This window comes from Columba livia, chromosome W, assembly GCF_036013475.1.
Source record: "Columba livia isolate bColLiv1 breed racing homer chromosome W, bColLiv1.pat.W.v2, whole genome shotgun sequence".
In the NCBI taxonomy this organism is placed as follows: domain Eukaryota; kingdom Metazoa; phylum Chordata; class Aves; order Columbiformes; family Columbidae; genus Columba; species Columba livia.
In genome coordinates, this window is record NC_088641.1 from 2297823 (window position 1) to 2312126 (window position 14304).

A 14304-nucleotide genomic window follows, 5' to 3' on the forward strand; every position below is an offset into this window, starting at 1 on the left:
GAGGCTGAAATGTTACCAGCTATGTTTGTGCTATATTTTTAATGAACTTTATAGTATAGTAAGATTTATTTAGTAACTAATTACACTGCATTTATCTTACAAGTTGTATCATGGGAGTAGGGAAGGAAGAAAATTAGTACTGAAGTCAATTCAGTTGGCATACTTCTAGGAGTATAATAGCTTAATGAGCTTCCATATTTGATACTTTATGTGGTATGTTAAATAAAATAGTTCTTTCAGTTAGCCTCACAGTTAATTTTTAGTTTCTTGTTTATATTCAATATCTACTACATTGTGAGTTAAGTTCAAGTCTTTAAGGGATATTAATGAGTGGCTGCTTCCTCCTGCAGCTCGGGCCCAGGACTCCCTCCTGCCTAGCCACTCTTGAAATATATGATGATCACTTCAGGTTAACTGTCATACACTTAATACTTCTCGAGTTAATTTTTAAATGTCCTTGAGTTTGTCTTGAAATGTGATATGAATTACCTTTAAACTGTAGTTTTCAGCAATATTTTATATGCTTGCTCATTTTATTTAGATAATACAGTTTATGAGACTGAGATATACTGAATTTTTAAGTCATTAAGCCATCTATTATTGCTTTTATATATAGCTTCAGCTGGTAGATTTCAAAATTAGAGGAAAAACATTTGTAATGTTGAAGTTGATGCTTCTTAAAACAGAATTTTGCTTTTCTTGCTTCCTGCAGTGCTGATTCTTTCCCCTTCATTTTAAAGGTGTGAAGACACTAAATGGAGGGTATGAAACTCAGGACATCAACCAATCACAACAGGATGGAGAGAACACTAAGGAAAAGAAAGAGAAATGAAGTTGGCACTAAGAGAAAGTGAGTTAATGTTAGTAAGTTCACTGACATAACCATTTCTAATTTAAACCTACTTACTCATGTATAATTAATGTTTCCTTTACAGGGTTTTCTCTTCAACTTTATAGAAATATAGTAGTATGTTAATTCAACTTTAGTTTTGAACAAACACTTTTATAGGAAATCTTTCATTCATTTCTATAGTGTAGAAGCTTTAAAGAAAGCTCCTAAAATATTTCAATTCACAGTCTAGACATGTATTTCTTTTAAAAAAACTAAGATAGCAAAAAATATTGTCTATTTATGTATTCTGTGTATGTATATATGTTAAGAATATTTAATATTCTTTAAACTAACCTCTCTTCTTCTCAGTCCTCTTAACTTCTGATTTCTGAGTAATCAAGAAAGAAATTCCTCAAACCAGGTCTTGCAAATTAAAGAATTCCTTTACTTCTCAAGATATATTGTTTAATAAATCATACATAACCAGGCATTCAAAAATATTTCCTACCTAAATTGCACACATACATCAATGACCAAAATATACTTACTAGATTATCAATTTTGAGTGAGTTTTTAATTTCTGCATGTATCCTTTGAAGCCTAGAATCCATTGATGTTTCTAAAGATCAGAAATAGCAGGCATAAATATTTAATAATCTCATGAGATGTTTTTGTAGAAACATTTCTAGAAACCTGAATTTGAGATACAGAAGGCAAAAAAACTATGAGTAGGCAACTCATATTAAGTTTTCCTAAGGTGCATTAAAGTAGTAAGTAATGTAGGGTGGTTTTTTTGTTTGTTTTGGTTTATTTGTTGTTTTTTGTTGTTGTGGGGGTTTTTGTCAGATTTTTTTGGTTGGTTGATTGTGGTTTTTTGTTTGTTTTTTAAACTGGACACACAACAACATGGAGTTACAACTGAACATTTTTCTGCTGTAAATCCAACTGTTGCCTTCTAGAAGTTAACCCATGTATACAAGTGGTATACAAGTGGTATACATACTAAGTAATATTGCAGGCAAACTGCTTATTTTGTTTGTCTCATCTGTCTTGGACACATTTATATAAAAATCTCTCCTACTGACAACTGTGGAATTGGTTCCATTTCAAAACACTGGATTTCTACTGTATAACAAAAGATAGGTGGAACCTGAAGGCAGTGGTTTGAACTGCCCTTAAGACATATCTAAGAAGGGTAGGGACACTAAGAAGGGAATGTTTTCTTATTGTAAAGGTTGGTTTGGAAGTCTGGTCTGGTGGACAAGAACTCAGTAACTATCCCAAATCTAAGTTCCTTCACTGGAAAAGGATACCATCTGACTATTTGCAAGGAGTCCCCTCTGATTATTCTGCTATGACGGAACAGACAATTAGTTGTGAAGGTAAAGAACTAAAGTGATTCAGTTCAAAGAAAAAGAAACTTTGATTTCATATGATGGTAAATCAAGAACATGTAAAAGGTTTAAAAACTAGAGTGACAATAAGATGAGAATACTGAAGACCAGTTCTAAGACATTGCTGAAGGAATATACAAGTTCTAAAACAAGAATACACTGCTTCGAAGATCTGAAGGAAGCAATCACAGACAAAACATCTTTGACTGAGATCCCAAAAATTCCTTAGCAGTAAGTCTAGACATGTATTTCTTTTAAAAAAACTAAGGTAGCAAAAAATATTGTCTATTTATGTATTCTGTGTATGTATATATGTTAAGAAAATTTAATATTCTTTAAACTAACCTCTCTTCTTCTCAGTCCTCTTAACTTCTGATTTCTTAACTTCTTCTTTATTTTGCCTGTATCAAAACATGAAAGAATTTTTACACTGCTGTCTTCTAAAGTCTCAAGTCTATTTTAAATTATTACTTTTAAAATGAGATGCTTTGAGATATTCAAATGGTGTGTAAAAATACAGAAATCAAATTCTGGTTTCTTCAAAGACCAAAATAAATTAATTTATTTATTAAGATACTGCGGATAAGGAATTCTACAGATTAGCAGACTGATTCCCCCAGAAGCAGCAAATGAAAGTAGTATTAAAATGTAAAAATTAAGATAAAACTGCAGTGTATAAAACAGATCAATGGAGAGAGAATATTCTTAGAGGACCCAAATTTAAAACTGACATTCAAGTTTACTTCAGGGAATTATGGAAAAAAGATTGATTATATGACAAATAAAATATCTCCCATAGCAACTCTACTAAAAGAAGTACAGAAATAAGTAAACTAAAAGTATACAACAATCTTTAAAGAAAGCTCCTAAAATATTTCAATTCACAAAAAAAAAAAAAAAAAAAAAACAACCCTAAACGAACCCCATTTATCGAGTCTTCAGTCTTGTTTTATCGTAGAATTTAAAAGCCTTATTTTAATTAGTGTATTCCACCTGTCGACACTCTCAAGGGCAGAGAGGCCCTGCGGAAGGATCTGGACAAATTGGAGAACTGGGCAATCAGCAACCGCATGAAGTCCAACAAGGGCGAGTGTCAGATTTTGCACCTGGGACACGGCAACCCTGGCTGTACATACAGACTGGGGGACGAGATGCTGGAAAGCAGCTCTGCGGAGAAGGATCTGGGGGTTCTGGTCAACGGCAAGTTGAACGTGAGCCAACAGTGTGCCCTGGCAGCCAAGAGGACCAACCGTGTCCTGGGGTGCATCAAGCACAATATTGCCAGCTGCTCAAAGGAGGTGATTGTCCCGCTCTACTCTACAGTGGTGCGGCCTCGCCTGGAGCACTGTGTGCAGTTCTGGGAGCCACAGTATAAAAAAGATATTAAGCTGCTAGAGAGTGTCCAGAAGAGGGCTACGAAGTTGGTGAAGGGTTTGGAGAGGAAGCCGTATGAGGAGCACCTAAAGTCACTTGGTTTGTTCAGCCTGGAGGAGACTAAGAGGAGACCTCATCGTGGTCTACAGCTTCCTCACAAGGGGAGGAGGAAGGGCAGGCACCGAACTCTTTAGTGACCAATGACAGAACCCAAGGAAATGGCGGGAAGATGTGCCAGGGGAGGTTTAGGCTAGACATTAGGAAAAGGTTCTTCACCCAGAGGGTGGTGGAGCACTGGAACAGGCTCCCCAGGGAGATAGTCACGGCTCCAAGCCTGACAGTATTCAAGAAGAGACTGGATGACGCCCTCAGACACATGGTGTGAACTGTGGAGTTGTCATATGCAGGGACAGGAGTTGGACTCGATGATCCTTGTGGGTCCCTTCCAACTCAGGACATTCTATGATTCTGTGAGTTTTTCAAAATGTCATAAAAATAAGCATCCATAAAATAAAAATCCTGCATGTATATGTTTCCATACCCCTTTCCCATTTTATTCAGATACTGAATAAGACTTTCAAAAACTTAAGATTATTATATAATTCTGCAGAATTTTGTAAAAGAGGGGGGAAAATTCTAAGATCAACCTTTAGCTGAATTCTTCTTGAAGAGCTAGTTTGTTTTCTTCAAGTACTCCTGTAGTTAGTGCTCATAGGTTTTTTTTTGTCCAGCAGTATTCGTTGGGGGTAGCTATACTGTCAGCAATGTTCTCCTTGGTTTCCTTTTGGCTGCCTGGAAGCTAAAAGTTTGTATATAAATCTGTGGGACATGTTGACTATTAGTTGCAGTAGGGTAAACTTAATTCATGTTTTATCTCTTCTTTTAGATGAAGAGGAATTTGATTTTGCTCCAGAGGTAGTCTTGGGATTCTGGTTGGACTGCTTTAAAAAATGTCATTTGGGAGTTTTCAGCTAAATAATGATAATTACAAATGTTTGTTTTGCCTGGATGAGTGGCATACTAAAGGAGTACCTTTCATAAATAAGAGATCAGTGCAGGTTCTGAACCCGAGTTATGCAACGCAGCACTGTGCTCAAATCAATGAGTTGTTCAAAATGCAATATGATATTAATGCAGTGTGGCATCTGAGTTAATTGAAATTGTAAATGAAGCGGTTGGACAGTGGAATGTATTTGGCCAATCACTTGAAAACAAATGGCCACTTTTAGTAACTGTACATAACTGTAATAAGGTACATTTTTCATAGAATCGTTTTGGTTGGAAACGATCATCGAGTCCAACCATAACCTAACTCTAGCACTAATCCATGTCCCTAAGAACCTCGTCTAAACGCCTTTTAAACACCTCCAGGAATGGTGAATCCACCATTTCCCTGGACAGCCTGTTCCAACGCCTGACAACCCTTTCCGTGAAGAATTTTTTCCTAATATCCAATTTCAACCTCCCCTGGCGCAACTTGAGGCCATTTCCTCTTGTCCTATCACTTGCTACTTGGGAGAAGAGACCAACATCCTCCATGCTACCACCTCCCTTCAGGTAGTTGTAGATAGCAATAAGGTCTCCCCTTGGCCTCCTTTTCTTAAGGCTAAACAACCCCAGTTCCCTCAACTGCTCCTCATAAGACTTGCGCTCCAGGCCCCTCGCCACCTTCGTCGCCCTCCTCTGCACTCTCTATAGTACCTCAACTGAACACAAAAATGAACACAGTATTCAAGGTGGGGCCTCATCAGTGCTGAGTACACTGGGACAATCACTTCTCTTGTCCTGCTCACCACACTATTCCTGATACACGCCAGGATGCTGTTGGCCTTTTTGGACACCTGGGCACGCTGCTGGCTCATATTCAGCTGGCTGTCAATCAGCACCTCCAGATCCCTTTCTGCCAGGCAGCTTTCCAGCCACTCTTCCCCAAGCCTGTAGCGCTGCCTGGGGTTGTTATGACCCAAGTGCAGGACCTGGCACTTGACCTTGTTAAAACTCATACAATTGGCTTCAGCCCAATGATCCAGCCAGTCCAGATCCCTCTGCATGGCCTTTGTACCCTCCAGCACATCAACACTCCCACCCAATTTGGTGTCATCTACAAACTTACTAAGGGTGCATTCAATCCCTTCATTCCGATCATTGATCAAGAGATTAAACAGAACTGGCCCCAACACTGAGCCCTGGGGAACACCACTCGTGACTGGCCGCCAACTGGATTTGGCTCCATTCACCACAACTCTTTGGGCCTGGCCCTCCATCCAGTTCTTTATCCATCTCAGAGTACACCCATCCAGGCCATGAGCTGCCAGCTTCTCCAGGAGAATGCTGCGGGATATGGTATCAAAGGCTTTACCAAAGTCTAAGTACACAACATCCACACTTGGATTTTTGTAGTGGCAAGAGACAAACTGAGTCAGATTGCTCTTTTTTTTTCCTGTTAAAAGCATAAGGCTATTTGGGTGTAGACATGACACATCAGTGGTCATTACTGGTCAAAAGAAACTGAAGATGAACACTTCACATACTTGCACAAGATGTCTTGACCAGGTTTTCTCAAACAAGCAAGTATAGGCAAATTGCTTCATATAATTCTTTAAATATTCCAGCGCAATATTGTGCTTTTGTCCTTTAAAACTTGCAAGTATATCTTCCAAGAATTGAGCCAGTAGTAGTGTTACGTTCTGCCAATATACATTTCCCTCTATTGAAGAGAAAGTGAGTGTGTGTGTATTTGCATTGGCTTGAACTCTAAGCTCCAGTTAGCATTGTTTGACTCATCTAAATTAAGAAATCAAACCTGTTTACATAAACCCTTGTATGGCTACTTAAGAGCAATTTATGTGGATTAGCCATTATCAAATGATGTGTGCATAACACAAACCTATCTTGCTTAAACCATTGTTAGTTTACAGTTTTTGCAGTAAAAGTCCTCTTGTAAGCTTACCACTCTGACTAAACTGGTACACCTTTCATGCTGAGAAATACAAATGCTGCACATGTTAAGACTCGAACAATCCGCAAACTATATTTCTGTCATGTGAAACTTGCTTACAATTTCATATGTGGTGTTAAATTGTTTAAAGAGACTATCAAGCAGAGTAAACATGAGCAAAACATGAACTTACAAAACACTCAAAACCACTGAGTACTGAGTCTGAGCAAACATTTTGTAAATGTCTCTTCAGCTCTGTATTTTAAATATTGCTGTAACTTTACTCCATTTGTTAACTAGACATAAGATGCTTTCATATCTTTTTGAATATGTACTTGAACAATCTGATCCCATAGCTAATCTTGTTTTGAGCCAGAGGTTGAAGTTAGATGACCTCCTGAGGTCCCTTTCAACCTGAATTATTCTATGATTCTGTGCATTCTAGAAAATAATGTATTCCAAGTGATTGTGCTTAAGAACTACTTTCAGTTGTGTTGATAGGCATATATGCTGTTTCCTTAAGTTATCTTTTTTAAGTTTGGAACGTGTTGAATTATTCCACAACCTGAGCAACTTAATTCATGGCTATAGACTTTTGATATAAATCTCAATCTCATGTTTTCAAGACTTACTTAAAATGTAATACATGGTCCTACTGGAACAAGAGAGTTAGCTCTCTCTTCAGGTATTCTCAGGATACTTCTAAACACGACCCACCAATTCTATCCTACTGTTAGGAAACCTAAGTCACTGAAAGGCTAACCGCTTAAATTCTGGATTCAATTTTTCCTGTCCTTCCACAATACTACATATTGATTTACAAGAGCTTTTTTATTCTCCATTTTAAAAGTTAAATAAAACTTGGGGAAAAAAAAAAAAAAAAAAAAAAGAAGCAGAGGGAAGACACAGAACACAGTGCAAACCAATTGGGAATTTTGTCAGGTTTTGTGCCTCCTCTTAGTTTCAAAGTACCACAATGTACGGACGCTATGTGTTAAAACATACTCACAGCTCAGATTCCTTTTGCTCCTCTTGCTTACACTTTCTTTCTGTCAGTTCTCTCTCGTGTCGGCCTTGTAACATGTTTCTTCTATGAGCTCCTTGAAACTTTCTCCCTCCTTTTTCCTTCTGTTTTTATTTAGGGTTTTAGGGTGAGAAGAGAGAAGGAGTCTTTAGATCACTGAACGTCAAAACCAATAATAGTTAAACCTGCCTGCTCTAGATGTCTACACACTATTGCTCTAGTCCATGAAATGCCCTGATGAGAGTTAGTATTCCTCTGTAACTAAATCCAAATCTTTTATATGCAGATAAGAAGCTGAGTTTTATTAGTGCTTTCTCTCAGATAGGGAGAAGAATAACCCAAAAACCAAAAAACCCAAAGCCATTCCCAAATGATCAGCTAGAGACAGCTTCCTGTCTTTCAAAAATATATTTCACAGACCCCCCCCAGATTCTCAACACTCAGGACAAAAAAATATATGCATTCAAGTAAGCGCATTAAAAACCAACAACAGCGACAACAAATTTTTGCTACAATAAATCACATTTAAATCCATCTTTTAAAAAAATTCAAAAAGTATTAGAATTTTTTTTTCTTTGTAAAAATCTAAAAGTTATTGAAAGGATTATTTGACAGAAAGGAATTCTGCAAATTCTCATTTCCAAGACATGCATCTATATTAGCCAGACACAAGGCTCCAACACTTAATAGACAAAATTAAAGACCTAGCATTAGCTTTAAGAAATATTTTCAGTGAACAACTGTTCTTTACAATAAGTAAGTCAATAAAGAGCAGCATACCTTATCACCTTCCTGTTCTCCTTCATCCTCTTCAGAATCAGATGCTGATGCAGAATCTGCTTGGGAAGTATTTCTCCTTTTTGGTTCAGTCTCCCTCTTTGCTTCTCTTCTATCAAATTCCTTCCTCGATTTGTCTTCTTCCTTCTGACTCTCCTCATGTTTTTTCCCTTGTTTTTGGGGCTTTTCTTCCAGTCCTTTTTTCTTTGTCTTCTCCTCTTCATGAACACTAAAACATAGTAAATTATTTAAACTTCATATTCATTATCTATACCCAGTTTAATAGAGAACCTAGCTCTCAGTTCAGGAAGATGTACTTTTTAGTTTTTACTATCCAATACTCCACCTGCACAAAGTTGGGTCACTCTCAGATCTTTCATTTCATAAGATCATAGGAAAATTCAGGTTGGAAGTGGCCTCTGGAAGTCTCTTGTCCAACCCCTTGCTGGGGGTGGTTTCAAACCAGGGTTGCACAGGGCCTTCTCCAGTCCGGTTTTGAAAACCTCCAAGGATGGAGACTGGACAACCTCTGTGGGCAACCTGCCCCACTGCTTGACTGTCCTCAGGGTGAAAAAGTATTTCCCTATATCCAGTCTGATCCTCTCTTGTTTCAATTTGTGCCCATTGTCTCTCATCCTCCCACCATGCACTGTCGTGACGAGCCTGGCTCCTTCTTCTTGATGAACTTCTTGTAGGTATTGGAAGGCTGTTATTAGAACTCCCCCGAAGCCTTCTCTTCTCCAGGCTGAACAAGCCCAGTTCCCTCAGCCCCTCCTCACAGGACATGTGCTCCAGCTCTCTGACCAGCTTGCTGGCCCTCTGCTGAACTCACTCTAGGTAGTTGGCATCCTTCTTGTATTGGGGGACACAGGATTCTAGATGTGGTCTAACAAGTGCTGAATAGAGGGGAATAATCACTTCTCTCAATCTACTGCTGTAGTGGGTTGACCGTTGACCTTGGCTGGCTGCCAGATGCCCACCAAGCCACTCTGTCACTCCCCCCCCCTCCTCAGCAGGACAAGGGGAGAAAATAAGATGAAAAACTCACGGGTCAAGATAAAGGCAGTTTAATGAATGAAAGCAAAGGCTGTGTCCAGAACCAAAGAAAAAAAAATTATTCTCTACTTCCCATCAGCAGGCCATGTCCAGCCACTTCCTGGGAAGTAGGGCCTCAGTACGCATAGCAATTGCTTTGGAAGAGAAACGCCTTAATAACGAGTGCCGCTCCTCCCCCTCCTTTCTCTTAGCTTTTATTGCAGAGCATGACATCATATGGTATGGAATATCCCTTTTGTCGGTTTGGGTCAGCTGTCCCGGCTGTGTCCCCTCCCAACCTCTTGCCCATCCTCCAGCCTTTGGGGAGGGGTGGGGGGGGGTGGGGGGGGGTGGGGGGGGGTGGTGTGTGGCGAGATAGCCTTGATGCTCTGTGAGCATTGCTCAGCAATAGCCAAACCACTGGTGTGCTGTCAACAGCCGTTCTAGCTACAAATACAAAGCACAGCGCTATGAGGGCTGCTATGGGGACAGTTAACTCCATCCCAGACAGACCCAATACAACTGCCTATGCTCCTGTTCATACAGCCCAGGATACTGTTGGCCTCCTTTACTGCCCAGGCACACTGTCGGCTCATGGTCAGCTTTCTGTCTATCCTGGGTCCTTTTCAGCAGAGCTGCTCTGCAGTCAGTTCCCAGCCTGTACCATTGCCAAGGGTTCTTCCTTCCCAGGGGCAGGACTTTGCATCTGTGCTGGTTGAATTTCATGAGGTTCCTGTCAGCCTGTTCTTCCAACCTGACTAGTTCTCTCTGGATGGCAGCTCTGCCCTCAAGTGTATTGAGTCTCCACCACCCCTCATCCCCCCCTTCCAATTTGCTGTCATGTGCAAACTCGAAGAGCGTGCACTCTTGTCGCCTCCTTCAGGTCACTGATAAAGATGCAGGACAGGTCCCAGGATAGACCCCTGCAGTATTCCGCTTGTTACCGGCCTCCAGGTAGAAAACAACCTATTAACCCCTATCGTCTGAGCCAAATCATCCAACCACTTTTTTACCCATCTGGTTGTCCACCCATCCTGACTGCAACATCCAACTTACACTGAGTACGACAAGGAAAATGCTGGGCAGGAACTCAGTAAGTCATGACAGCTCACCAAATGCAACCACTTGGTTTACAATAAAGACAGGCATTTTATATAAAAAGCCAACTCACATGTCGATCTCTGAAGGACAAGGTGGTTTCACCAATTTGGGTCTCCCTCTTGGTTTTGGAACCTTTGCTTCAGTAGCTAATTATACAAAAAGAACAGGTTAGTCTACAGCCACCACCCGTTCCTTATCTAAAGGGATTGTTTCTCATGTCAACACATAGAAGCAACACTTGAGTCAAACTTAGTAGGGCAAATACTCTATTTTTAAAAATTCAAATGTTGGAACTGTGTATCAAGGTTTAATCAAGATCCCTCTGAAAAAATAAAATCTCAACCAACACTTTGGTACTTTAAGATAGCAGTCTAAGAGGTTTAAACCATCTATTCCCGTGCCTTTTCCACCCAGTACACTCAGAATGGCCCTGCCTCACGTTATGCAGCTAATAATAATAATTTAAAAAAGCGCCTGAAACAAGTGACTAATAAGTGGAATAAAAGACAATCGTAAGTGGGGGGAAAAAACTTACGTAATTTAGTGTGCAAATCTAAACTCAGCCTATTTATTAGTAGCAGTCTTAAGAGCTTCATGGAGCTTCCATCCATTTCCCTGAGGGTAAATCTGTGTTGATAAATTGTACCACCACACTGAGTTATACGGCACGGTTCTACATTTTCTTAATTTCACCATGTTTCAGTGTTAGGACCAACTAAATAGTTTATCCACCTTCTTGACATTTATATCCTTTGAATTCTGTAAAATGAAAATACTTAGTATGCTGCCATTATGGATTGAAATTTACGGAACATGCTTATCTGCTATCCCCAGTGAACATTCTGTTAGGAAAAAAACTAACAGCCCAGTGTTTGAAGTGCTGCCTGTGTTAGTGTGGAGCACCGCTAAGCAAGAGATGCATGCATCATATTAATGTGAGAGAATGCTGCACAGTACACCATCTAGTAACACATTTCCCATAGGGTGCCCAAGCATCTCTTGTAAAGGTCCTTTCCTGCTCTTACAGACAATAGCTTGTATAAATACAATTCATTTGAAAGATCAATATAATCCCACACACATTAAAATATTAAAAATGTGCATTTAATAAAGATAATGAAAGTGGGTGAAGTACTAAGGTAATACTTCATTTCCTCACATCTAGTCTTAAATAGTTTGCCTTGGGAGCTAACCGTGGTTGCGCTTTCTAAAAGTTATTTTCGTAATGCCACCAGATACAGGTGAGTATAAAGTATTAAATTATCTGTTTCTCAGACCAAATGCTCATATAGCATATTTAAGTGCTCCAATAACTTTTCCCATGTTAGCAGTAAACAGATTTAAAACATTTCCTTCAAGAATACCTGCAAGCTTGCCATAAGAATTACAATTAAATCAATGCTACTTTCACAAACAAGTACTGCAGAACTATTAGCGAAATCTTTTAAATTACACGCTGCTTCTAATAGCTGCATTTTCTTCTCAGTTGTCTATTGGTCTACAGAGATTTCCTTTAAATGTCTTTTCAGCAAAATATCTCCACCTCTTCACTTGTTTTTACTGTCCTCTGAGCTCTACCTATAGACAATCTCCTTCCCCCCATTTTTTTAAAACTTGTTTTATGGATATTCTAACACAACTTAAGTACCAATTTTATATATATTTGATTAATATAAACCTTTGTGAAGCCACAGCGAAACAGAGGTCTTTTCGCATAGTCTGTAAGTTAGCAGAATCCTATGGAGGCTTTCCTAAAGGCGATACTTGCAAGGGGATACAACGAACCCTGTTTCAGAGGACCCAGCATAACCATAAACATTTTAAGGCCCTTTATGTGCTAAATTGCTAAATACCTCAGGTTGCTATGTAGGATAGTTTAGATGCGCATATATATATACACGTAGATAGATATATATATAATATATATTATATAATATATATATGTGTGTGTGTGTGTATATATTATATATATATTTATATACATATAAAAATAAATAAAAATTTGAAGTTTACATATTAGGAAATATTCTGTAATACTGTGGCGATCTGGGGGCAATAAATCTTCTGACCATATCCATGAAGTTATTTTGTATGGGGAAAAGTTTTGTTTAAAGTTACCTGCTGGTCTTCCTCTTTTAGGGCTTACTTTTGGAGCCACAGCCACTGCAGCTGCTACCACCACAGCTTCTGCAGCTTCAGCTTGGTTTTCAGCCTAATTTAAAGAAGGCAATTCACAAATTAAAACCATAGACCCTCTCCCCGTAAAGCAGCTATTTCTTACTTGCTTCCTAAAATATTGCATAAAATATATTTCTAAACCGCTAAAAAATAATAAAAATAAATAAATAAATAAATAAACAAAACAAAAACAAAAACAACAAAAACTAATTTAGTAGAGTGAGGATGCATAAAAAGCCCAGTATTTTCTGGATAAAAACCTCATAAATACTTGGGACAAAGCACTTTGTTTATAAGGGGGAAAGCAAACCTTAAATAATTGTCGCAATGGTCACTGCAAACAATCTGGAGCAATATGCTGCAATCATTCAGGTTTTATAACTCATTGGAAGAAAGCTTGAATGTGCACACTGCTGATGGCATGGTCTTGCAGTCAACACAAACTTGACAGACAGTGCTCTCAAGGAGAGAAGCTGGCATCAGTGACTGTTTCAGTCTTCCAAACTTCATCTACTGCTGAATGTGCATCAACACACTGAGATTCTAGTCTTATTCCAGATCAATTAATTTTAAAATAAGACTTATGTCTAAAATTCTTTATATGGCTATTAACGTTGCCTTATTATTTTTCTAGAACATCAGGTGAAGAGAGAGAGCTGGAAAATCCAAAGGAATCCCTTTGAAAAGTAATGAAAACTAACGATGCTGCTGGAGTTTGGTTTTTTTTTTAATATAAAATAAAAGTTATTAAGTTTTGCATTTGAAATCTACGGACCAAAAGTTTTAAAAATTTTATGAGCATAATATTTTAATGTTAAATTTTGTGGAATAACAGCCCCTTTGATCTTCATTTGAAAAATATTTAAATGCTTTGCTGATGGTTTTATCTAGTATTAATAAACAATACACATATCAAAATCCCATTAAGAAAACAGGAGACAGAGTTGTAGTATGTTTTATGTTTGTCCAGTTAATAGCAGGAAAGAACGTAAATAGTTTTTCAACTGCTTGATTGCTTCATTTGTATAAAACATACTCTCTTCCAGTCATACTGACCTGTTAGTGTGTAGTTTTTCGATGTGTCAGGATGGCTTTTTACTGTGTTTTGTATGAGTTGGAAACATTGTTTTTATAGCAGTTAATGTTAAAGTTCAGTTTTCTTCTTGTAAAACATTGTACCAAGCGATGCTATGTACCAATTGTACCAGTTTATGCTGTGTGAATTCTCATAGTGTGCTTTTGGTATTATAGATGTCATACTAGGAAGAAATATGGTGTTTTCACTGAACCTATTGATGATGCACATTGGTTAGAAAACGGTCTTAAATGCTTTAAAAAAAAAAATTAAAGTCTTTAAGAATCGACTTCTTTGTATGAGTTTAATCTTCAAATTGTATAAATCAAGGCATATCTAAATCAAAGCTGTTAAGAACTTTTCCTTGGTAAGAACTTGAGGGGTTTAGAACTCAGGTTTTCCAAAAACATCCCCTTGTAAACATTTCTGAAGGCAAGGAAGGAAGGAGACAGAGAAGTGCTACACTTATAAAATCACCCCTCTGCCTTGCTCTCTTTCGCTTTCTCTCTGCCCCTCTGGCCCCCCTCTGTAACCCCTGTTCTGTCTCTGCCCTCCTCTGGTTGTCTTGGCCTACTG

At 38.5% G+C, this 14304-nt stretch overlaps 2 protein-coding genes across 9 annotated transcripts in view; one reads left to right on the plus strand and one right to left on the minus strand.

The window, feature by feature from the left end:
• Positions 1–14017, plus strand: part of LOC135577049 (lens epithelium-derived growth factor-like) — a 108858-nt gene extending 94841 nt beyond the window's left edge. For 2 of the 4 annotated variants that reach the window (XM_065044691.1, XM_065044688.1), the window contains 2 exons: positions 741–850; positions 13288–14017. In XM_065044691.1, the coding sequence (XP_064900763.1) occupies positions 741–832 (92 nt within the window). In that variant the 3' untranslated portion in view covers positions 833–850; positions 13288–14017. Of the gene's footprint in view, positions 1–350; positions 412–740; positions 861–13287 lie in introns of those variants that run through there. The other 2 variants (XM_065044689.1, XM_065044690.1) reach the window with 2 other exon arrangements.
• LOC135577050 (lens epithelium-derived growth factor-like) overlaps positions 1–14304 on the minus strand; it is a 67438-nt gene that overhangs the window by 14167 nt on the left and 38967 nt on the right. For 3 of the 5 annotated variants that reach the window (XM_065044694.1, XM_065044693.1, XM_065044692.1), the window contains 6 exons: positions 12594–12687; positions 10546–10621; positions 8343–8568; positions 7548–7666; positions 2572–2627; positions 1309–1451 (listed from right to left, as the gene is read on the minus strand). In XM_065044694.1, the coding sequence (XP_064900766.1) occupies positions 1324–1451; positions 2572–2627; positions 7548–7666; positions 8343–8568; positions 10546–10621; positions 12594–12687 (699 nt within the window). In that variant the 3' untranslated portion in view covers positions 1309–1323. Of the gene's footprint in view, positions 1–1308; positions 1526–2571; positions 2628–7547; positions 7667–8342; positions 8569–10545; positions 10622–12593; positions 12688–14304 lie in introns of those variants that run through there. The other 2 variants (XM_065044696.1, XM_065044695.1) reach the window with 2 other exon arrangements.